The following is a 25,136-nucleotide window of genomic DNA, read 5'->3' on the forward strand; positions in this document are numbered from 1 at the left end:
CTTGCAATAAACACAAAATGTAAAATCCCTAGCATGGAAAACCTAATCTCTAACCTAGCTAGGTGTGATTAACTTAATCTGCCAGTATCATGTCCATGCGAAGCGGTCCCCAGCCCTCGTTACCTTTGAATGAGGTCTCTAGGTCGGACTCCATGGTGACACGAAGGCGAAGTCTTGCAGCAAGGTGACATGCAGCATAGATGGCATATATGGCATATATGGCATCCGGAAGGAAGGAAGGAAGGAATCCCTCTGATAACCTGTCTGTGTGCGATGTATTTATACACATCATGTCGGACCCCTGAAGCAGATATGTTCCCAAACAATAGCTAAGGAGGCATACTTGTGGCGGCAATTATGTAAATAAGTCTCAACAAGTGAACGTTATGCTCCTGTCACACATAAGTGTGAAAGAGACATGATGTGAATACCTAAGAGCATCACTTGATTTGGACGTCGATATCAATGCCTTCACAGAGTGGCACTGCTACTATTATAAGGGCTATGTAGCCCGCACTCACAAGCAGGGTGATAGGTCGAGTTCCCTTCTAGCATGGCTAGCGAACCCAGCAAAGAGGGGATCAGTCATCAAACTGAGTCAGGCCTCTGGTTAGGCAGTATACCAACAGTCTGAAAAAAAATGGGAATTCTACCAATACTATACAGACATATACAGTAGCAAAGTCTGCCCATCCAATGCAGACATTCAGAGATTGTTTTTTAATCACATATAACCCTTCCGACAATCACGCCCTAGGAATTTGAGTAGTTGGGGCATGCCATCACGCTTCCTGAAATACATACAGCCATCAAGGGCATGGCCCAGGCAAGATCCCAGGGCTGGAGGACCTCCTAGTCAAATTTTACTCAGCCTATGTGGCAACGTTGGGACCGAGGCTGGTTGCTATGTATAAGGTCAAAAGCAGGGGAACCCTCCTCCATCCGCTGGGGAGGCTCTTTTAGTCCCCATCTTGAAATCTAGTAAGCTGGCCATGGACGTGACGGCCTATCGCTCCCCCCGCCCCCCCACACCCCCATTTCGATATTGAGGGTAGACTACAATGTACTTAGATGCATCCTGGCCACGTGATCATTCACCGTATGCCCTACCTGGACCATCTGGACAAAGTCAGATTTTCCCAGGCAGGAGCAAGGCTCTCAACATCTATAGGCTTTTCTCATTTCTCAATGCCAACACTTATGATGGGAACAGAGCAGTGATTTTAGCAGTAGACTTTGAGAAAGCCTTCACAGTTTAAACTGGGCATGCCTCTAGGAGGTATTATGCAGTTTTGGCCTTGGTCGTGGCCTGGATCCAGTTGTTCTACACTATACCGCGGGCGATATCCTGTACAGGCAAATTCATCTCGGAGAGTTACATGGTGGAGAGGGAACCCGGCAGGGCTGGCCATCCCCACTCCTGCTAATGAACGGCTGGCTTGCCTGGCCCGCATAGAAATGGTCTACGGGGGTATACAGGCTGCAGAGCAGAAACTACATTATATTATATGAAGACTATCTCCTATTTCTAGAGGATACAACAGAGGCCCTTCAGGGAGCGAGGCGCTTGCTGGACTGCTCTGGTTCGCTCTCTGGGCTTGGAGTAAATTGGCAAGACTAGCCTCTTCCCCACAGGGACTAACCGAGCAGCCTCACCCAGTATTGGCGCACCGAGCTGGGAGACAAGCCCTCTACTCAACCTGAGAAAACATGTCTGTCACAATAGGGCGTTTCTTATGGAAGGGAATGTAAGGAGAGTGCTGCGGGGGCTCCATAGTAACAAGGCTTTTGGGGGAAATCAATGCCTCTGTTGGTAGCAGGCCGGGGTGCCCTCCTGAAAATAGTTGCCCTCTCCCACCTCCTTTACTTTTTTGTCGATCTCCTGCTGAGTTAAACTCACGGATGATAAATTTCATCTCACATGATCAGGCAGCCAGCAAGTGAAGCTGGCAGTACTGAAGAGACCCACGGCGGATAGTGGTATGGCCTTCCCTAACTTTGAGACCTACTATTTGGCAGGCCTGCTGCAACGGCTTACGCAGTGGATAGGCAACCTCATAATAACGGACAGAGCACTGGCGCCCTACATCCTGGAACTCCGGACCCTGGCCAGAACACTTCTTCGCCTCAGCCCACCACACCCCAGTCAACCCCCCACCACACTCCCTTCCACCACACTCCCTTCCACCACACTCCCCCTACCCCCAACCAAGTTTCCTCCATTGTTGAAATCTTGCATGGCCTATGTGATTTCTCAAATATTTATAAAAACAATATGCGATATGTTGAGCACATTCAAGCTTTTTTTCCAAAATGTTAGATTCCAGGTTATTCATTCTCAATTACCAAATGTAGGATTAGGATAAAGCCAGTGCGACCAACTGGACAGACTTTGATAGAAACTACACGAAGCCAGCTGATGAGGAAAATGTTGGCAGTCATCATATATACTAATATGTACTTTATTCACTCTTGATGTAGACCAACGCCTGAGGACATTTAGTGACTGGTTTTAGCAGGCAGTCAACTCAACCTAGTTAAGTCCCACTGTGCCTGCCTCAGTCCTCAAAGACATGCTAAAGTTTTAGAGAAATTCTCCATGAATATTTTAATCAAAAACATTTTTTTTTTCATCTGATGGACAGCAAAACCAGTGGGTAGCTGTCCAAGATTGAATTAACAATTTCTCTTCTACATCTTACTCAACACAATTAAAGAAGTAGAAAGGTGTTAAAATGTTATTTAGTTCTTTAAAAAGAAAAAAACTGTCAGGCAAAGAAGCATTACAATGGGTACAGTTATAAGCCTTTTGATGTCTAGTTCACTCCAGGTTTAACCATGACCAGAAACCCGAGACTGTTTTTGCTTCCCAAACCGACTTTTCATGCAAAGCATATTTAAACACCTGCACAATCGAGAGGTGTTTTGTCATTAGACCACATTTGAAGATCAATCTTTAGGGACCTTTACTGAAAGAAAATACTGCCCCTGATCAACATGGACAGGCAGCCAGCAGATGGGGACAGTGCTTTACCTCTGAATATTTGCCTGTGACCTTACTGACAATTATCACACCAGCTGTCACAGAAAACCAAGCATTTGCAATGCATTGGGTCTCACATTTGCTCCAGTTAGAGCTATTGCCATTGTAAATTCCTAACTGGACTTTTCTTGCCACATAAACTGAAAATGAAAAGTAAAACATTAGTTGACATAAGCAAGCCGATTCAAAGCGCCATGGCCGCCATGAGCCCGAGGTAGAGAGACAGGAGGAAAAAGAGATTTGTTCACAGTCAAACATATTGGCAATCATACAATTATCCATATAAACAGGGTCAGTCTGCAAGAAGGTAACAAAACCTCCCCAAGGAGAGACAAACATTAAGCATTTACTAATGATAAAGGATTTTTGAAAGGCAAGCCCATGAACGAGTGAAAGTGGTGGGCATGGTTAAAAGCCCACAATACTTACAACAGGTCAAAGCACTTGCGTGCTCGACCTAACTAGTAGACACAAGGAGAATCCACCCTTTCCAAATATATTTGAAGACCTCAAACACCAGCATTACAGAGAAGAGATACTAAGTTGGCAGGAGATGCCTCAAATCATTGCTGCCCATAGATTTTTTTGTACCACTGTTGCATGGCAACACGACTGAACACAAATCTCATTCTGCACACAACAGTATGGGATAAAAGGGATGGCAAGGAGAGACCCTAGTTGATTTAAGCTGGGGTGGATAACCCTTTGAAGTGTTAACACACCTTGCTTTTACTCTGTCCTAACTGATACCGATGTCAGAAGTAGGATCAATATCAAGAACAGAGTGTTAGAAAAGGATATAGTTACACTTTTACTCTGGTAACACCGACCATGTAGGGATTACTCCGGCACACTTACCAGAGTTAGCTTTGAGGTAGAGAGAGAAAAGGTAAAACCCTTGATGAATGCAAGATTTGCAACCTGCCAAGTCAAGTATATTGAGCATGTGTTTATTCCTCTTTTAGAGGAAGGTGGAAGGACAGAAAGCCAGATAGCTATTGATATGATCCAGGATATGGGGGAGCCCACTGCCCTGGAGATGGATACATTAAAAGAAATGCCTCACTCCTAGGCTACTTATAGTTATTGCCTCCAAATTGGATGTATGCGTGCCTTTGCCAGTTCTCTTTTTTAAATAAGTAGCCCAACTGGTTGACTGGATGGACAATGACTCAGCCAGACTACAGAGGAAACTCAAAAGGGAGAATAATTAATTTGAGAAAAAGAAATGCTGATTACCTAAACACAATGAAGATCTGGCCCATAACATGAAAAGTATGACTCTAGCCTTGCAAAAACTACCCGAGAAAACAATGCTCGTTGGAGAAACATGTGAAAACCTAGAGGACTGCTAACGTGAAGAGTATATTTAGATCAGGAACTGACTTATGTCCTTCTCACTTGAATGGCCTATCTTTGCACATCTATGTTCACTAGTTGCTGAACCCTCCCCATTACAATTAGGCTGTCTACCAGCATCAATAATGCTCAAGCTGGGGAAATGGAGGATGGAGCCTATGCACGTGTTGGTACCGGCTTTAGGACCAGGAGCTGGAAAGTTGTGTTGTTGTTTGGACTTTTGGTTCTAAACTCTTTTAAAGTTTTATAACATACATGTACCTCACTTACATCCAACAGGCTTGTGAGGGGGAGACTTGTGGGGAAGGGTCAACTCAGAAAAGAACCAGTGGGGCAGGAAGAAGGAAAAAGAAGGAAGGGTCATCAGGGTGGAGAAGGGACATAAAGGAGGGAAGGGGGGATGGGGACAACATGCAAATAACTGATGTGGACAAAACTGTGATACGTGTTGGATGGCGTCACCTGCAGGGTGGAAAGAGTTCCCTAGCAGTCATGTAGCAGTGGGGTAGGGGGGGCAGGGTCAGGGGAACGCAGATGTTGCGGGTTGAAGGACCCACAGGTAGCCAGGGCAGGTAAGTTCTCTGAAGTCCTGCGCTAGAGTGCGCACTGAAGGTGTGCATGTTTTGTCAAACTGCAACAGGGTGGACTATGCCTTCTGTGAGTTTTCCATCCCTAGTAGATCCCACAGTTTGTGTAGCCAGTCAGTGTATTATCTGTGAGTCAGGATCACTTCTTTCGATGCACATAGGGCAAGTCTGATAAGCTTTTCGAAAGTGCAGAGGATAGGCCTGGATTTTGGGTAGGAAGTGCAGAATGTAACTCAGTAAGCAAGGGAGTTCTGTGTTCAAGATTTCATCAGCGTCACAGAGGACCTAGTTCCCTCCAGCGTTGTAGATTGGGACAGCACCACAGAAGATAGGTGAGCATGCCAGACTCTCCGCAAGGGCACTAGCATTTGTCCACTGCCCAGTCTCCATGCTGCCAATCTAGGGTGTAATACCAGTAATAGGTGGTTTTGAGCATGGTTTCCTGCGCCATGAAGGAGCGAGCAGAGGAGTGGGTTCTGGCCCATTCATTAGGAGTTAAAGTGTGCTTGATCTCTGCTTCCCACCTGCTGAAGTGGAAATTTGGAGCACCTGAAGCGGTCCATCAAAAAGCAATAGGTGTCAGAGAGTAGTCGTTTATCACTATCTCAGGTGGTAATCCCTTTTTCGAATAGTGTCAGTTTATGACTAGCATGTAGGTGGACCTGGGGTTGGGTAACCCATTGTTGAACTGCTGTGTACTGCTATACTTCCAGAGCTGGAAGGCCAAAGGAATCTTGCAGATGGGCAAAGGTCGGGAGGCCAGTGTGGTCAAACAATTCACTCACTCTCTTACAGTCTTATTTGGACTATCATTCCTAAGCAAGGCTGCTGGTTTAGGGATGACAGCACTTTTGTTTGTAGGCGACTGAGTCACTCCTATAACAAGTCGCAACTGTCGGCCCAACCATCCTGGCTCACAAGCAGAACCTCACCAAAACTCAAACAGCAAAAAGGTGATTTTTGGCAGCCTTTCGCATGGACTCTAGATTGCAACATCTCAGGGGAGTCGTGGTTGAATGGAAATTACTCTTTTCTCTTGTTATAAATAAGTCTCTGTCACACACAGACAATGAAGGAGATGCAGGAGGGTTTTCAATATATTTATTTAAAAGACTGCAATCTGTGATAAAACGCATGAGTTGCAATGTTTAGGATAATGAACAGTAAAAGAAGCAGGATTGTGAAGATGAGTTGTGAATATAAAACCCAACACCATCTTACAATAAACATGAGATACAATTCCTAGCATAGAAAGTCTAATTCTCTACACTAGTGAGAGCTAGGTATGATAAACCTACTCTGCCATTACCAAGCGCCCCCAACCTTCATTACATTGGAATGAGGTATCTAGATTACACTCCCTGGCGACACAAAGACTGAGTTCTACAGCAAGGTGACATGCAGCATAGATAGCATTTGGAAGGAACCCCTTTAATGACCTTGGCCATGTGAGATTTATTTATACAGATCATGTTGGGTCCCTGACGCAGGTATGTTCCTAAACAACTGATGAGGTGGCACACCTTTGACAGCAATGACAAACAATCCCCAACAAGAGCACATTATGTTCCTGTAACACGTAAGTGAGAAAGGGACATAATACCTACGTACATCACTGATCATGATGCCGACAATGACGCCTTTACTGAGCGACATTGACAATGCAAATCAAAACTTTTTTTATAAACTATAAACAATGGCAGGCACCTCACCTCACAGGAAATAATAAAATAAAATAGAACAAGCTAAGTACGTTAAAAGTCATTAGGTGATGGGGCACAGACCTGCAAGTCAAAGGCTAAGCTAACCTGCCAAGTCCCAATAAGAACTAAAATGGATTCACCACATTGCAGCCTGCCTCCCACCAGGCCTGACAGTCAGGGTTGCCATTCAATGGCATGAGTGGAGACATGAGTGAGGAGAGTTCCTTTTTGATGAACATTTTGTTCCAGGCTGTCATGGTGGGTCGGACTATCAGGGAGATGTAAACCCCAGGCAGTCTGTGTTTCCCAGGAAGCCAGGGTAGCTTCCAGATGTGAATACCAGCCACAGCTTGGTCCAGAAAGCACCAGTTGGACCATTCAACCACATAGCAAAGTTGGACAGCGAGATAACTGGTTAGGTTCGGGATTCAAAGGCCACCATCAATGATTGTCACATATGCTCTTTTTACATGCCAACCACATCTGCTTATCCTCTCATATTAAGCGCCCAATGAGTTGCTATACTGTATGCAGAGGACAGGAGGTGGGTTTGAGAGGAAGGGCCTGCATGATGTGAAGGTTTTGGGGGCAACAATGTCATGTTTACTGCTGCTACCCTCCACAACCAAGAAAGGCCTCTAGATCTCCAGGCCTGCAGTTCAGAGCACACCATGTGTTCAGCAGTCTGCATAATTACGCTTCACCATCCGAGGTATGGCACCCAGTGCATAGATCTGGGTGAGGGGGTGGGAGAGTTCCAGTGGTGCCTTGCCAAGGGCCAAGACTGAGGTTTAGAATGTGGGATTTTTCGCAGATTAACTGAAACCGGAGACACATCCAAAGGCTGTCAGTTCTTGAAGGAGTGCTGGAAGAGTATGGAGACCTGTGAAAGTCACCATAACATCTCCATATAAACCCCTCCTCCCCCTCAAAAAACAGAGATCCCCATCATTTGCAGTCTCCCCCAGATACATTTTGACAGTGGTTCCATATAGATGGCAAAAAGGAACAAGGACAGTGGGCAACCCAGCTGCGTTCCTCTGTGGATGGTAAAAGGGAAGGAGATGGTGCCGTTGATCCAGACCCGGGCAGTGGGCTACCAGTAGCTGCTCCATATCCAACTGCAGTCCCGTACCCACCTTGGCTACTATGCTGTAAAGGAACGTCCAGTGGACCTGGTCAAATGCCTTCTCAGAGGTAATGGAGACCAACAGCGCTAGGGTTCGGGCTCTTCAGGCATTATCGATCAGGTGTAGTAAACGCTTTGTATGGTCACTACAAATCCACTCCTGAATAAACCCAGCTTGACCCAGCTCAATAAGGCCCTGCATATACAGATTCAGCATGGCTGCTAGGATGCTGTTGGAGATTTTGACATCCATATTAAGGAGCAACATGGGTTGGTCAGCTGAGCAGCGAGTTGGGTTCTACCCAAGTTTGAGAATTAATGCCTCACTCATGGCGGGTGTAAGTGTGCCAGAAATGAGCTGTAGAGCACTTCAAGAATCTGACCCAGGTGGGGCCCGAAGGACTTATAAAAGAGGGGAATTAAGCCATCAGTCCCAGGCTTGGCTATTCCAATAGGGACTTCTTAGGCCTGTATGATAGTATCAAGTAGGGCAGCATCTCTGGATGGAATGGTAGTGGTTCTGGCAGCGGCAAGGTAATCCAGGATCTTGGCCACGTTGGCAGTGTCTGGAGCATAGAAAGTTGCATAGAATAACACCAGATGTTACGGCTGGATCGCCTCCCACTTGAATCTCTGATAAATAAACTTCTGCAGTGAGAGGGAGGTTCTAAAATGTTCCTCTCGTTTTCCAAAGTATAAGAGGCCGAGACCTGATGGACCGGGGACAGAGTATTTGCAGATCTCAGGCACATCCAGGATGCTGGAGTATGTCATCCTTCCTGTGAGGATGATGGATCTCTCTCCCCTCAATCGATTCTGGAATTTGGCGATCTGATGCTGAATAGGACTGAGATGAATCGGTGATGCCCTTGCCTCATGGTGATGCTTATTTTTTTATTCATTATTTGCTTTGCCTTAGAATTTAAATACGTATATTTGCTGTGAATGTTACAGTGGAAGTGTATATTGCAGTGGAGAATTATTTGTACATGTTTTCATTTTATTGCTGCAACCATTTTTTAAACGGGTGCTTTCAGCATGCTAATCTCCTTTTAGGAACCTTGCGTAGTGAAAGAATAAATGTCTTCTCTGGACTAAGAAGCGCATTCCAGAGATTTTTGTCAGTGCATGAGTGTTTCAACTTGATCATTAGTGAAGCAAAACAGCCTTGTCCTCCCTTTTCCAGTGGGTTCCCCACCCAGCTTAGAGAAATGTAGCAACACACAAATCTCTCTTGGGAGGGGAATAGCTCTATCTCCACCCCATGTTTCACCATGCATGCTTAGTCTCCCAAAATTTAACCCTGGGCCCTTCATGTATTGAAACAGGCACACATACACCCAGTGGACTGATACAGCATACATGCACTGCACAGTACTGTATCCTCCGTGTACTGTACCACTCAGGCACACATACATCCGACATGCATTTAACATTCAAGCTCTGCACCCTTCATGTATTGCGCGACTCAAGTACACATACAACCAGCACATGCACTTACCCTATATGCACATGTAGGAAAGTACCCTCTTTCTTGGCATGGTTACCCCCATTTTCTGCCTGTTGTCAGTGTGTTTGACCGAGTCCACTGGGATCCTGCTAACCAGGACCCCAGTGGTTATGCTCTCTACTGTAAATTTTGTTAATTGCACCTTTTTCGTCCCACAACTGGCATACTGGTCTCCTCATGTAAGCCCCTAGTATATGGTACCCAGGGCATTGGGGTACCAGGGGATCCCTATGGGCTGCAGCAGTTATTCTGCCACCCATGAGGGGCTCATGCAAAGGGTTCTGCAGGCCTGCCATTGCAGTCTACGCAAAACAGGTGCATGCACCAGTTTTCATTACAGCTCACTGCTCATGGTCACTATAAGTCACCCCTATGGTAGGCCCTCTCAGCCCAGAGTGTAGGGTGCAGGTATCTGTGTGTGAGGGCACCCCTGCACTAGCAGAGGTGCCCCAAGCACTCCAGTTCCATGGACTTCGTGAGTGCAGGGACGCCATTTTACACGTGTACTGGATATAGGTCACTACCTATGTCCAGCTACATTATGGTAACTCCGAACCTGGGCATATCTGGTATCAAACATGTCAGAATCGTACCCCATTACTGTTGCAAGTATTGGAAGTAGGATTCCATACACTCTGGGGCCTCCTTAGCGAACCCCCAGCATTGGTACCACCAGCCTTACATGGTTTTCCAGGCAGCCCAAGCTGCTGCCACCCCTCAGACAGGTTTCTGCCCTCCTGCTGCTTGATCTGATCAAACTCAGGAAGGCAGAACAAAGGATTTCCTTTGTGAGAGGGAGGTAACACCCTCTCCCTTTGGAAATAGATGTGACTCGCTTTGGAGGGGTAGCCTCCCCAAGCCACTGGTTCGCTCTGAAGGGCACATATGGTGCCCTCTGTGCATAAACCAGCCAACACACTGGTTCAGGGACCCCCAGTCACTGATCTGGTGTGACACTGGGCAATAGAAAGGGGAGTACAGCTCCCCTGTCCATCACCACCCCAGGGCTGGTGCGCATAGCTCCTCCAGAAGGCCCCTGGGTTCTCCGATATTGCTTCCAAGGTTGGCAGGGAACTCTGGGAGCCTCTGAGTGGCTAGGCCAGGCAGGTGACGTCAGAGCCCCCTCCTGATAGGTGCTTACCTGGCTAGGTGACAAAACCCCCTTTAAGCGCTATTTAGGGTCTTTCTCTTCGGTGGGTCCGCAGATTCAACTTGCAAGATTCCATCAGGATTCCCCTGCAGCCTTCACTTCGGCTTCTGGCCTCCAGAACTGCGACTGGACCCTCTGGGACCAGACAATCTGCCTCAAAGAAAAACTGCAACTTGGTTTCCAGGGCTCCTACCAGCAACTGCAACATTTCCACCGGCTGTGCATCCACTGAGGGCGGCATGTTTACTTCTTTCTTCTAGTGCAAACTGGAATCACAGTAAAGGACTCACTCCCATGCATCCCCAGCAACGACGAATGGCTGTATGGATCTCACCCCATCATGAGCTGTGTGGATCCTGCATCACGGGTGGTGGTCCAGAGTGGTCCTCTTGGCCCTCTCTGCCAGCTGTCCAACTTTGGTGGAAGCAAGCCTTTGCCTTCCCACTCAGGACAGTAGCCCCGTGCACCACGTCTCTTGCAGCTGCCAAGGCTTATTTACATCTCCTCCAAGGGACCTTCAGGCGACGTGTAGCTCCAGTCTCCAGCACTCCTTCCGGAGACGCACAGCCCTCTGTGTGGTTCTCCTGCGGCGTGGAATCCCTTTCTGTAGTGCTGCGTGGGCTCCATCTGCAACTTCGGTGTCCCCGCCCTGTGGGTGCTGCGTTTGCTACTGTGGGCCCGCTGTGTCGCTGAGGGTCCCCTCTGACTCCCCTTCTTGGGTTGAGTCCTCTTGGGCCTTGCTGGTCTCCGACAGCTCCACTTTTCCACTAACCGCGAATTTGCCTTTGCCAAGGCTTGTTGGTGGAATTCCTGCACCGACACCCATCTGCAATCTTCATTCCAGCGTGGGACATAATCTGCATCCATCAGGAACTCTTCTCCGGCTTCAGGGCTGCAGTGCTGACCTTTTCTTCATCACTGTCAACCAACTACTGCACGTTCAGCTGGGTGGGTAGTAGCTTCTACTCCTCCTGGACTCCACTGTGACTCTTGGCCTTAGTCCCCTCGCTCCACAGGTCTTCCTCTCCAGGAATCCACAGCTGGCTTCTTGCAGTCTTGCCTGGGTGTCTTCTTTTCCTTCATTTTGGGTGGTTTGGGGAAATTCCAGTGATTTACTCCTGCTTTCATGGATGGCGGGCTGGGGAGCAGAAACAGTACTGTGTTACTTACCTCTGTGGTTTTCTGGTACTCCCAGCTCCCCTCTACACACTTCACTTACCTAGGTGGGGGACCTCTGCTCACATTCCATTTTTAACTATATGGTTTGGCCTTCCCCTAGGGTAACTATTGGTTATTGCTATTTGCATTGTGGTTTTCTAACCTTTTCTATGCCTATTAACGTTTACTAGTGTATATAATCAGTTTATTACTTCTAGTATTTTGTGGTATTGTGTTCCAAAAATAAAGTACCTTTATTTTTGTACAACTGAGTGTTTTCTTTCATGTGTATAAGTGCTGTGTGACTACAGTGGTTTTGCATGTCTCCTAGATAAGCCTTGGCTGTTCATCCAAAGCTACCTCTAGAGAGCCTGGCTTCTAGACACTGCCTAAACTACACTAAGAGGGGATACCTGGACCTTGCATAAGGTTTAAGTACCTAGAGTACCCACAACACACCAGGCCAGCTTCCTACAGCACTGCACAATGCTACATTCTTCAGGTACTATACAACTCATATATGCACATGCACCTCCAGGACATTCATGCCCTACTCAGTACTGCATTATTCCTGTATGGCCGCCTCCCCAGGCACACGTACACCCAGCGCAGGTGCACTTCTGCACAGCATGTCATACCAACCTGATGTAGGTCAAGGGAGAGTTAAGCACAGAGGAACTGAACCTTTAAATAGCAAGGGAGCCTTTAGGAGTCACAAGTTAAAAAAGGAACAGTTGGTTTGTGATCATTACACAGTATGCTGCCACCACTGAGCACTTATTGCTTAAATCCTGCTGAAGGTAATAACCTTCCATCACTACGATGGTAGTGTTTGGGCACCCCCCCCGTTCAACAAGACTGCAATTCATGAGAAAGGCCTATGTCATAGCACAAACGCATGATCCGTTTTTGCCTAGGACAAAAAATATTTACCACACCTCAGCTTTAGAGATCCAGGCATCAGTATAGTTCTACTCTAAGGACAGAGGTGCACGTCCAATAAAATAAAGAAGACATTTTGGTCCCAACATCTAATGTACAACGCTCCTTACAACGCTCCACTGCTTCCTAGATAGGTTTGCTCTATACAACTACCAATACATACATTCCAACAGGGCAACCTGGTGCTGATAAGCAACTGGACTTCTATCTGAAGGAAAACGGTGAGGATTTGCACACAATGTAGTCTGGGAGGTCAGTTTAAATCACTTCACTGGAGGTTGAAGACAGTATCCACTAGGGAGAGCTCAAACAAGGAAAATGTATCTCAACAGGAAAGATGCATTTTAAACATTAAATTGCCATCAGAAGTTTACCTCTTCCAACATGGAGGTCACTTAAGCTTAAAACAGGAGAACCAATCTAGAGATCCCATTTACTTAGATTAAGTGAAAAAGACTACGGGCCTGATTACAAGTTTTGCAGTCTCACCACCATTTCGCTGTGGCGTCAGCCCCAACTACTTCATGGACTCAGCTGTCTTTTGCCCATCCTATCTGGATCTCACCCCTGGCCCATCAGCGGTGTTACTAACTGTGGGGGACAAGCACTGGACACGGTCAACAATTCAAGAAATATTTTTCATGTGTTGATACAGTTGCGTACATTTTAACTAAATAAGTATAAAATGTACACATATCCATTACATGTGAAAAAATACCTTGTGTGAGTACTTTCCCATTGCTGGAATCCCGAATTTGTGCCCTGTGGAGTCAATGGGAGAAAAGTATGAAACATATTTACCTGGATTTCAGCTCCGACTGGGTTGTTTTCTTCGTGGTCAATTTGCTGCTGTGAGGGGGGCCTGGATGAAGGGGTCCACCTCAGAGACTGAAAGGAAAAGGTGGCAATTGGTGAGTTTGTACCCCATTTCTGTCGATTCCACCGTCTCGAAGCAGGCAGTCTCCCCACCACAGTTTGCTCAACAGAATGGAACTTCGTAATCCGGACAGCAGGAACCTCGCCTCTAGCATCCTCTGACAGCTGCTCTTCCACATCCCTCAGTCAAGGTGGTTGGCGAATGGCTGGCAGAGTCAGCAGGACCAGGCGTCTCTTGTTCAGCAACCCACCAACATTGTAATTCAGTGGGCATACCACCAAGTTGGCATCTATGGAATCTAATGTTGTTTTGACGACTGAAAGATTTCAGCCAAACTCCATCCCGAGCCTTCAACGCGGCAGGAGGGCTGCCTTGTCATCGCATGCGCCCTGAGGCACATAAGGGCAGGCAGCAGGTCCCACTGCGTGGGATGTGCCCAGGCCAAGAGCAGGCCAGTCTATGCCCGTCTGCGACCAGACAAGGCTGGTCCCACTCTCTTGGTCTCCGTGTATGGGTGCTAAGGATCTGTTACTGGCTAGAAGGACCAACGAGGCTGGTAAGATTGGAGATGGGAGGTGGTGAATGATACTGTTCATCTGCCAACATGGTTAAGTGTAAACCAGGAAGTAATAAATCAGCCTCAGAGGCAAAGTATATGACTACAGACTCACTCCTCGCACATGCGGTGGGGGTTATTTTAAAAGAAATTAACCTGGCAGAAAGGCACTTAAGGGGTGGCAGGACTTGGTGAAGTTGTGGCAAGGTCAACTGACACCGAGGACCAAACCACTGACCCGTGTCTTGTTTGTAACAAGGAACAAGAGCTGGAGGGAAGGGTTGAACCTAATATTAGGGAGGAAATGGGCCCATCAGAGTTTTAAATCCCTGGATAATGCAGTTGCTGCCTCTACACGAGGTGTGCATCCACCTGCACCTAAACGAAGAAGAGACGCAGGAAGTCAGCAGCAAAAAGTTTGGGCCCAATGGACTGAACACATCTTTTAACAGCTTTCAATGACTTGCTAACTCCACTTAAGGAAAAATTGGACAGATTAGAGGGAGAAGTTGGGAACCTGGTTGACCACTGTAGGATATTGTCCACCCAGCTATTAGCTCTCAAAAATATAGTAGGGGCTCTGCAACTAGACATGCATGGTAACACGAATGCCCCACCAGAGGCAAGTAATGTGGAGGAAGGTGTATTGGATCGTCCTTTATCTGGGCAGCAATCCAAGTGTGCCAGAGTAGACCAAGTTCAGGGTACGAGGATGAAGCAAGGGCAACAAGTAATATTGTTAATTCTGGCAAACACAGGTATAAGACATATCAAACATGGGATCCCCCTCACAGCCCAAGAAAAGGAATAATACTGATTCAAGTGTTCCAATAGTTCGGGGCATTACTGTCATAGTCCACTTACCACCAGCCTGCTGCCCATACGTTGCAGTTATGGTGAATGTTCCACCTCTGAAACCAGGTAAGCAGGACACCCCTGAATTTTTGAAGAACAAAGTAGTTAATTGGCTGGATGCTAAACACTATTTTCTTCCAAAAAGTGCCTGGCAAAAAATATTCGCCAGGAGGACGGGGTGGATAGGCTCATTGAGAAAACAATCTGGCTGCGATTGAGTTATTATTAACTTCCGGAATCCATGACTTGTTAGCTAGGACAGCCCTATGGTCTTCTGATGAGAATGCAGTGATGTTACTTCCTTTGGGCTTTTTCTATCTTCATCTGCAACCTCCCGGCAAACTACACCATGCTTTCCCGGGGAAACAGTCTGTTAAAGCAAAATAGCTATAACCATCCCTCTGTGTCACTAAACAACAGGTATCAGGCTCTGGGCTCATTGTAGGATAATGACTGACTGCCCAAGGAGGATGATGAACCACATAAAGGAGATGTAGCGGACAATATTTCATAACACCCGGTTCGCACTCACTGGACAGATAAGGATGTTTTGGGGGTAGATATTAGCCATAGAAATTTGGTGTGTGAAACTCTGGCTGCATTTAAAGGGGAGGGGTTCTCGCCCTCAGGTTTTCTATTGTCAGGGAATCAGATGGAAACGCACCTTTTGTTAAAATTTGAACAAACAGTATCCTGTATGGGGGCGTCCATTGAACAGGAATTCATGCATCCCAACCAGATCCCCCCATATTTTATTGGCATCAGCCTGTTGCCATTTTTTTCTGCAGGCCCCTTTGTGTTTTGAAAAAGTTAGTAGATGAGATCAAAATGTCCCCTACCCGCACTAACAGGAACTGCAGGGGAACAGAAAGATCTATACCCGTCAATAAAGGGGCAATCATACAATCATGTCTCTTCACAGCATATAATGTCAAAAGCCCCTATAAAGCTCAACCACTTCTCGTTATTCAATTTAGATCTGAGTTCTGTGACATTCCATGAAAGTAGTCTAATGATAGTAGGTGGGGGTGTATCCGTACTGTCTAAAGATAGAGAACAGGAGGACTGTGAAGAATTAGTCTTCTGGGCTCCTTGCCAAAGATTGGAAACTGTTCTCATTTTCAGATTCCTCCCATCTGTTCTGTAGGTGCAGTCTTTAGTCTTCGCAGATTTTCTCTTTTACTTAATACAGCAAAAGGTCTGGTTCGATTCTGAGTGCACAAAAACCTTAGAGGTTGTAAAACAGGTTACAAAAATATTGCCATGAGATGTAATTGCAGTACGAACGGGCAGAAGAAACTACAGAGTAGCTACTGAGAACAAGGAAAGGGAGATTAGTGAATCAGCATGGGAAGAATAGGAATGAGCCGCTATCTTAAAATAAACCTTTCTTTACTGAAAAGAACCCTCTGGGGATAGATGGTCATATCAGATCAGGAATGGGTAGAGCATTTTTTTAAATTATTTATTGCAGAATGGCCGGATGAGGGACAGCCCTGTATAGTCTTCCGCCATTTCACAAGGGGATCTTGAAGAACGCAGTAACTCCATCTCAGTGAAGGAAGTAGGAAGTAGGAATAGCAATTTTACCCTCCGCGACAGGGAAAGCATCAGGGCCAATCGATCTCCGGTGCAAACTTTTTAAACACAACCTAGAGTTGAGGGCCCCCATGCTATCTAATGTTTACAGGTGCTTGATAATGAGGGGGAATTTTGAATCATGGAAGCAGTCAATCGTAATGAGGGGGAATTTTGAATCATGGAAGCAGTCAATCGTAGTCCTAATTTACAAAAAAAGGGGACAAAAATGTTCCTTCAAATTATCGTCCCTTCCCCGGTTAGATTTTCCTATGAAGACATTTGGGAGGGTCATTTTAGGAAAATTAAAAAGCTGGGCAGAAAACAGCACTCTTCACAGATGCTCAATACGGGTTCCTCCCAGGAAAGGGTAAAACAGAACAAGCCCTAAATCTCTCCCTGATCATACGTAAATACATTTATGCGAGGAGAAGTGCCATTCATAAGACCTATGTAGACCTCTCCCCTGCCTTTGATTTATTTAACAGGGAGAAACTTTGGGAGCTTATGACTGGCAGGTATTGACCCTCCTCTTTTGGCGGTCTTGGAATACTTGCACCATGACAGCTATGAGGGTGCGGTACTCCAAAGCGGTGATTTGACGGCTCCCCATTCCAGTAACCCGAGGGGTAAGACAGAGATGTATTATGGCCCCATTTTTATTTCTGTTTTATATTCATGCTTTGGATTCTTTTTTAAGCACATGCACTTTGGATCTCCCTGAAATTGGTTTGAGATTGGTTCCTGTTCTGCTTTATGCAGATGATGCAGTGCTTTTTAGCCCGTACAGCAAATAGTCTGCAGGCACTGCTGGATGAATATTTGAACCTTAAAGTGAATAATAACAATCATACATTTTAACTTGTGGGCCAAAAAATACTTGTTCTAAAAACCTTTTAACTGGATGGTATACTAATTAGAAAAACAAAGCATTTTAGTTATCTTGGAATTTTATTTGATGAAAAGTTATCTTGGGAATATTTGTTTCCTTGGTGGTCACAAGCTATGGAGGTGGGGTGCAAGACGCTGTTTAGGTTTGTCAAGAAGTTAGGTATAAATACCGAAATAATGGATTCAATTATATAAAAGCAAATGTCTTCCTGCAGGTACTTATGGTGCAGGGGTATAAGCCACCTAATTCTCTTCAGATCACAGATTCCTGAGCAGACTCTTGGGGCTCCCCAGATTAACCTAAAGTTTTATTCTCCATGCAGAAGTTGGTCTGGGTTCACTGCAAGACGAGTCGGTCTGGCACCACTCATGTTTTGGGTTAAGGTTTGGTCATGCCCAGAGCTGATTTTCTCACGAAAGATCCTAGAGGATTGTCTTAAACAAAGCAAATATAAATCTATTCCATGGATCTCATATGTGAAGAGTACACTGCGGAAAGTAGGCCTGAGTCACCTCTTTGAAACATCTGAGAATACTAGCGTGAATATGATGTGGGTTAAAGACTAAGAACACAGGTTCTATTTAACAGGATTTAGAGCGAATACAATGCACTTTTTAGGGGCCTTTCCAGTTGTAGGATCATGGTTCAGGTCATTGCCCTCCTGTCCATGTGATAGGGTTTCCAAGCATCTACTGTGCACTTTATGCTGTTTTGCATGTTGTATTCTGTTTTTAGAAAACGTTTTTTTATATCCCATTTTTAGAGAAAAACGTCCTATTACACATTCAGAGGGTTTTAGGATAATACGGCGATCAGAATCTCCATTAATATGCTTTGTTGTTTTTAATTTCATCATTCAGGCACTGAAATTACAGAGAAAGTATGCACTGTGATTCACGAAGAGGGACTGAGGAGTTTATTGCTTCATTGATGTTTAAAGGTCTGATGTGTTTTTAAATGTACTTACATGTTTTTGTGCTGTGTGCTTTTATGGCCATCCAGGAGACTAAATAAAGTTGAATTGGGGTTAAAAAAAAAAAAAACATTGGGACCAGACAAATTACAAAAGGAAATGCAATAAAATGAGAACAATATTGGGTGGTGAAAGTTGGAAATTGAGTCCATACAACCTGAGATTTATATTGAGCTGGAGTACTTAAAATAGAAAGTGGAAGCCTCATCAGAAAGAAAGGGGACTATTTGTGCACCCCAAGGAAGTAAAGGAGAACCAAATGTCTTTTAAACTTAATTGAATGTTTTCTGGTAAAAACTTAGAATTACGTGGGAGTCAAGAAGGTTATCAGAGTTTGGTCAAATCAATAAGTAAATCATCGCTATCAGGAAATTAGAGACTACAAAAACAAAACAGTTACCAATATACTTGAGCCTACCTGAAGGAGACAATTCATACATAGGAGTAAAATAATCACGGTACCATGTAGCGTCACCCCACCTTGTCCGCAGATATGTGCAACTCTATAGTAAGATCAGCAGACTGAATGGTGACTCAGACACTTAAAGGTTTCTCTCACCCACATCAGAGTTTAGCCTTTCCAAATAGCCTCAGAGAGGACTTGGGTATTGTTATGTACTTACTTGTAATGTTTTCCCTTATTTTTTATTTATATTCTTTGGTATGTTTCCATCCTCCCTCTTCTCATATGGAAATATACTGTTCTCAGTAGTGGAATGCTGCAGGAGGTGATGGAACTATGAAGATGGAAAGCAGCATTGTTTCTGTGGTTGAAGTTTCTTTGAACTTATATGGATCATAATAAATACATCAAAATCAAGCCTGCATGAGTGATTCCTGTGAACTCTAAATCTGACACCACAATTTGTCAAGGATAGACGTTCCCTAATTTCACTAGAAGAAACTTCAACATTGCCAACCGTCTACAGGATTTCTTTTTTCACTTAAAGAAATTAAAAAGGTACTGTTATATTTGTATTTCACACTGGAGTTCTTTGGAGACATTTGTTTGCGGCTCAGTGCGTTACACTACTTTCTATATATTTGAAAGTACACATTCTACCCTCGTGCACGCCTTCAATGACGTGTTTTGCTGCATTGACGTACACGTTTCCCTGGAGTCTACATTTTATTTCCACGTCAACTCTACATTATTTTTCACAGCTGGTGCTGCATTAGCCATTTTTAGCAGGATGCGAGCGTACTTATGCAATACTTGGTGCACATATAGATCAGCATCCAATATCATAGTTTATAAGTGTACGGATTAATTACACTGCTCGTGTCGTGATCGTTGCCATAAAGCGTAAAGTTGCTGATCTATGAACTTACCCTGTTGTGATTAGCAATTAAAGCCTCTCAGCATTTCCCGATCTTCCTTCCTCATTTTTAATCGCAATTCTTCTGCCTTCCAGACTAAACATCAACAAAGGACTTCTTCTCTGCAGTATCATCATCATAGAAAAGGGACTATTTTGGGGCATTTTTTTTTCCTCAGCACTGAATAAACACACCACATCCTTCAACATTTTTGGACTTTAAATAACAATACATAAAGACTTTACTTTTTTTCTCTTTTCATGTTTTACCTCTTTCACGTATACCATAATTTTTGTTCTTGTTGTTTTTATTTTTGATTGTTAACCTTAATTATTTCTCCTCAACAGTTGGACTCTGGTACTAGTTTCAAGTACCAGATGAACAGTGCATATATTATGTATCTCTTTAAATATATATATATATATATATATATATATATATATATATACACACACACATATATATATATATATATATACATACACACACAAATATTTTAGCAACAACCTTTAATACGCAAAACATTACTCTACCCACATTCTTTTAATCTGTTCCTGGGGATCCACCCATTCCTTGTCCAACGTGGAAAAAGGTTTTCTTAAAGTATATACGTGTGCTGTAGTAATCCATCTACTGAAAGGAAAAAGTCAGTGTTGCAACACTGCTTGGGTGCTGAAGGGCAAGAAGTATTGGAAACCTTACCATCTATTACTTCTCCTTAAGCAGAGGAAGGAGATGCACCTTTAAATGAGTTTGAAAGTACCTTGCTAAGATTAGATAGACAATATTTGCCTAAAATTTCCATCATTCTAAAAAGATATTACTTTGGTAAATGCAGGCAGAATGATGAACAATCCATTGGGGATTTTATTACTCCTCTACGAATATTGGCCTCATGTAATTTTGGTGAAAGTGTAGATGAACGAATACATTATCAATTTATGCTTGACTGCAAAAGTGAGAAAATCAGAGAAGAACTATGGGCTAAAAGTGATCTTACTTTAGACAAGGTTTTAATTTTTGCAAAACAGGTTGAGCATTCTATGACATGCATTAAATGAATTGCAAAAGTCTAAAGAAAATACTTCCAGAATTAAGGCTCTCGATGTAAAATCTAAAAGTAAGAATCAGACTGTTTCCAGGGGAAAGTTGTTATGCTACAGATGTGCATCTTCTTCTCATTTGGCCATTTAAAAAGAATGTCCTGTCTTAAACGTTGTATGTAGTCGCTGTGGCAAGAAGGGCCACTTTGCTAAACATTGGAAATCCATCATGAAAACTAAGACCAATATTAATGAAATCAAGTGAGAGATGAACATGAATGTATGGTACAAGTTGTAAAGGATGTCAACTGTGTTTCTAGCACTCATTGTGAGTATCCTTCAGACATAGTGGAAGTAAATGGGACACAACTATGGTGGCAAGCCAATTGAGTTAAAGGAGTATTTTGATACTAGTATTTCATTCAGATGAAACAAAACATCATGAAAAATATATGTACCTGTACTTGGTGATTCTATTTTACGTTGGCCACATCAGAAGACATTGGGAATTTATTTAGATCCCCATTCGGTACCTCAAGTACAAGTTTGTAAGATTAACACTATAAAAAATTAATTGATGAATGAGTTTTCCCACGTTTAACTCAAATGTTGGTTTTATCAAGGGATACAAGCATCGCATTTGTTTGAAAAAGGATTCTAGCCAGTTGCTTGGAAGGTTAAGAGTATACCTTTTAGTTTGCAAGAGAAAGTGAAATTGGAGCTCAAAGGATTACATTCAGAAGGCATCATTGAAACAGTGGAAGCAACACAATGGATTGCTCGTAGTGTTGTAGCCACAAAATGTTCTGGTGATAGCAGGCTTTGTGTAGATCGCGCAGGCATTTGGATAAAGCAATAGTTGAGGACTAATTTCCGTTGCCCAATATCACCAAGATTGTCAGTTCACAAGGTAATGCTATTTTTTTTTACTACGTTGGATTTAAGTTCAGCATAACAGGTACAACTATGTGAAGAATCAAAAAAAATTGACTGCTTCTGTGACTCCTTTTAGAGTTTACAGATTTAATAGGATACCGTTTGGCCTATGCTCTGCAGCATCGGTTTTTCAAAGGAGAATGAGTAATATGCTAGGTGATATTGATGGAGTCAGATTTTTCTTCAAGATGATGTCTTGTTTTCACAGAGTCAGTAGAAAAATCACACTCCGAGTCAAAGAGGTCTTAAGCATTTTTCTTTCGAGAGAGATTACTTTAAAAAAAAGGAAAAATTTAAATTTGGCAAATCTGAAATAACTTATAATTTCAGTAGAGGGTGCAAGACCTAAGGATGACTTAACTAAGTCAATTAACCTTACAAGTCCGGAGAAGACAGAAGTTCAGGCCGGTAGGGCCGGGGACAAGTCAGTTGGGGTCTCCAGTCTTCTCTGCTGGGGGACAGCTTAGCAGCCCTTCTTCTTGAGGTTGCCAGGAATCTGACGAGCTTGGTTCAGGGGAGCCCTTAAATCCTGGATTTAGGATAGTTACAGGAATCAGAGGGCAGTAACCAATGGCTACTGTCCCTGAGGGTGGCCACTAGGAGAGGCCTGAGCCTTTGAGGCTCCCCACCACTTGTTACAGTTCTTGCAAAGCGGTTGGGGAGAGAGGGGTGAAGTACCCACATTCAGTGCAGGCTTTGTTTCTGACCGCAGAACGCACAAAGGTCTCACCCCATGTGAGCAGAAACTTGTCCGGAAACGGCAGGCTGGCACAGACCGGTCAGTCCTGCACTAGAAATTAGGGTAGAATATAGGGGACATCTCTAAGATGCCCCCGGGTGCATTTTTCAATATATCCAACAATGGCACCAGTGCTGGAAAGTTTGATATCAAACTTCTCAGACTTCAGTCAAGCCATCGTGGACCTTGTAATGACCAGCTCCTAGCCCATGTGCTCAATATAGCTACACTGCTGTTACAATATCTAAGAATGGACTTAGACACTGTAGGGGCATATTGCTCATGCAGCTATGCCCTCAACTGTGCTCTAGTGCACCCTCCCTTAGGGCTTTAAAGCCTGCTACAGGGGTGACTTACCTATGCCAAAGGCAGTGGTTTGTGGGCTTGGCACCCTGAGGGGGATGCCATGTTGACTGTCTTTTTCTCCCATCAACACACACAAGCTACAATGGCAGTGTGCATGTGTTGGGCGAGGGGTCCCCTAGGCTGACATAATACATGCTGCAGCTCTTGGGAACCTTCCACGGCCACATAGCCCTTGGTACCAGGGGTTTGTTTTACAAGAGACTTAGCTGGGTGCCAGGTTGTGCCAGTTGTGGAAACAATGGTACAGTTTTGGGGAAAAAAAACACTGGTTTTGGGACCTGGTTAGCAGGAACCCAGCACACTCTCAGTCAAGACAGCATCAATATCGGGCAAAAAGTGGAGGGGGTAACCATGCCAAAAGAGGCACTTTCCTACAGTGTGGTATAACTGATGGCTGCATTTCAGAAAAAGAATGGATAGAGGAATTTAAAAGATGAGGAAGATCAAAGAATTTATTATGGCCTAAGGTAAGAGGAAACAATCAGCAGTTTGCTCAAGCGTGTCGGTCAAAATACAGCACTGAAATATTTCACCCTAAGCCAGTGGTTGCCAACCTGTGGTCCGGGGACCCCTGTGGGGTCTGCAAAGCCTCTTCAGAGGGGTCTGTGACTGCTTCTAAAATTACTTAATATTAACAGATTAATGCTAAATGTACAATTGACATTTTTTAAATGTACTGTAAGTATCAAGGAATTTGGAGGCTAAAAATTAAATTAGTCTCAAATTGATTCATGGGAACGTGCACAAACAGAATGTAGTATGGACGATGTGTGGCTTTAATTGAATTAAGAAAAAGCTCCAACCTTCCTTTTAAATCTTTATTTTTTTCATTTTGTTTGCAAATTAAATAAAATGTGTTATTTGTGTATGTGTTTGATGGAATGCTTGTTTCTGTGATCTTTGTGTATTGTTTTGTGTTTCAAATCATTGACAATGTTTAGTCCTGGGTCCCCGGCTTCTAGTAACGACTCACTGCAGTGGTACCTAGAATAATGATTCGGTGGGGATCAACGGGTTCCAGTAATGATAAAGGGGGGCTCCACGAAAGTCAAAAGGTTGGGAACCACTACCCTAAAACCATTGCAGCTCTTATTCGAACACAAACTTTATTTTAAAAAAAGGGGGGTGGGGAGTCACCCGAGTAGTTGGAATCACATTTAAAACGTAAAAACACAGGAGCTACAGATATGAAGACGATGTTCAAGTAAAATTGCATCTTACAAAGCAGTCACATTCACATCGGTAGTTAAAGTGACAGCCGCCAGCGCGCACAGGAATTCCAATAAAATAAACACAATCCTGAATTCTATAGAAGGGAACAGTGAGAAGGGCAAACAAAATATTAAATACGCTCTTAGAAAGTCATAGAAAGAATAGGACTGTGAGATAAAGTTTTAAGCAGTAACAAAAGAACCATGATGTAACCAGTAGGAGATGGGATTTACCTATTGAGCTGTAATAGAGGTTCCCGCGTCCTCGGCAGCTGGTAGAACATAATGTCCGGGCACCGCTGCAAGCTTTGCCACAGAAGTTGCTGTGTGTCAGGGTCCAGCACGAGAGGGAAAGACGGCACACGGGACTGAAGCCTAAGCCACAGAGTGGACAATGTGATCCCATCCAAGCCCTCCAAAGCCACTTCATCCAAAAGCATGGCATGAACTTCCATGACGGAACAACAAAACACTAGCAGAAATCAGCCTAAATAACGTTCACGCGTCGTACAATCTAGCAGTAGAGCGCCATTTTTTCAGCTAGGAGCCAGGAAAACAGAAAAGAGACTTAAAGTGCCGCAACCATTGACGCGTTTGCGCATTAAGGGCGGGACCAGGGCAAGATCGGATTGGCTGAAAGCACGCTGAAAACATTTACTGTCTAGGAAAAAGCCTATCGCTTCCTTGTATTCAACCACTTAATGAGGTTTCTCCAGTCTAATGGTTATCGCTCCTGACTTTGGAACTGGAGAACTTGGCTATAGTACAGGTGTTAGTTCAACATCTTGTGATTCTGGACAAATAAATAATTTCGCCTTCTTGTATCTAATAAAAGTAAAAAATACATAAATTACTCTGCCCTCGTGTAATATGACTAAGTGCTGAAATTAAACGTTCTAAGTACACCTTAAGCCAGGTTCGCGCTGTAAAAAAAATGAGGGAAAGAAACGAAGACCTTCATAAAAAAGAGAACGTCAGAAGAAAACAACGTGCACCCGCTTACTTACAAGGGTATTGCAACTCACCACGGTCCAGTTCCTTTATAAGGTAATGGAACTCCATGGTAACTTGCACTATCCTTTTGAAGTCCAACAAGAAGTATGGTATTCCCAGTGCTTAATTCTTAAAAGTATAATTAAGTGCCAGTGCCAAGCTTTGCTCAGATGTTTGCGGCTGTCTATGAAATGCAGGCGCGGCAGTTACCAAAGT

The 25,136-nt window shown here is 44.2% G+C and overlaps 1 protein-coding gene across 1 annotated transcript in view; it reads right to left on the bottom strand.

Annotated features, from left to right (window-relative positions):
* GTF3C1 (general transcription factor IIIC subunit 1) overlaps nucleotides 1-24,495 on the bottom strand; it is a 1,928,973-nt gene extending 1,904,478 nt beyond the window's left edge. The window contains exon 1 of the mRNA XM_069210709.1: nucleotides 24,162-24,495. Within this exon, the coding sequence (XP_069066810.1) occupies nucleotides 24,162-24,382 (221 nt within the window). The 5' untranslated portion in view covers nucleotides 24,383-24,495. The remainder of the gene's footprint in view (nucleotides 1-24,161) is intronic.
* Nucleotides 24,496-25,136: the final 641 nt, after the last annotated feature.

Source organism: Pleurodeles waltl, chromosome 10 (genome assembly GCF_031143425.1).
Source record: "Pleurodeles waltl isolate 20211129_DDA chromosome 10, aPleWal1.hap1.20221129, whole genome shotgun sequence".
NCBI classification, from domain to species: Eukaryota; Metazoa; Chordata; class Amphibia; order Caudata; family Salamandridae; genus Pleurodeles; species Pleurodeles waltl.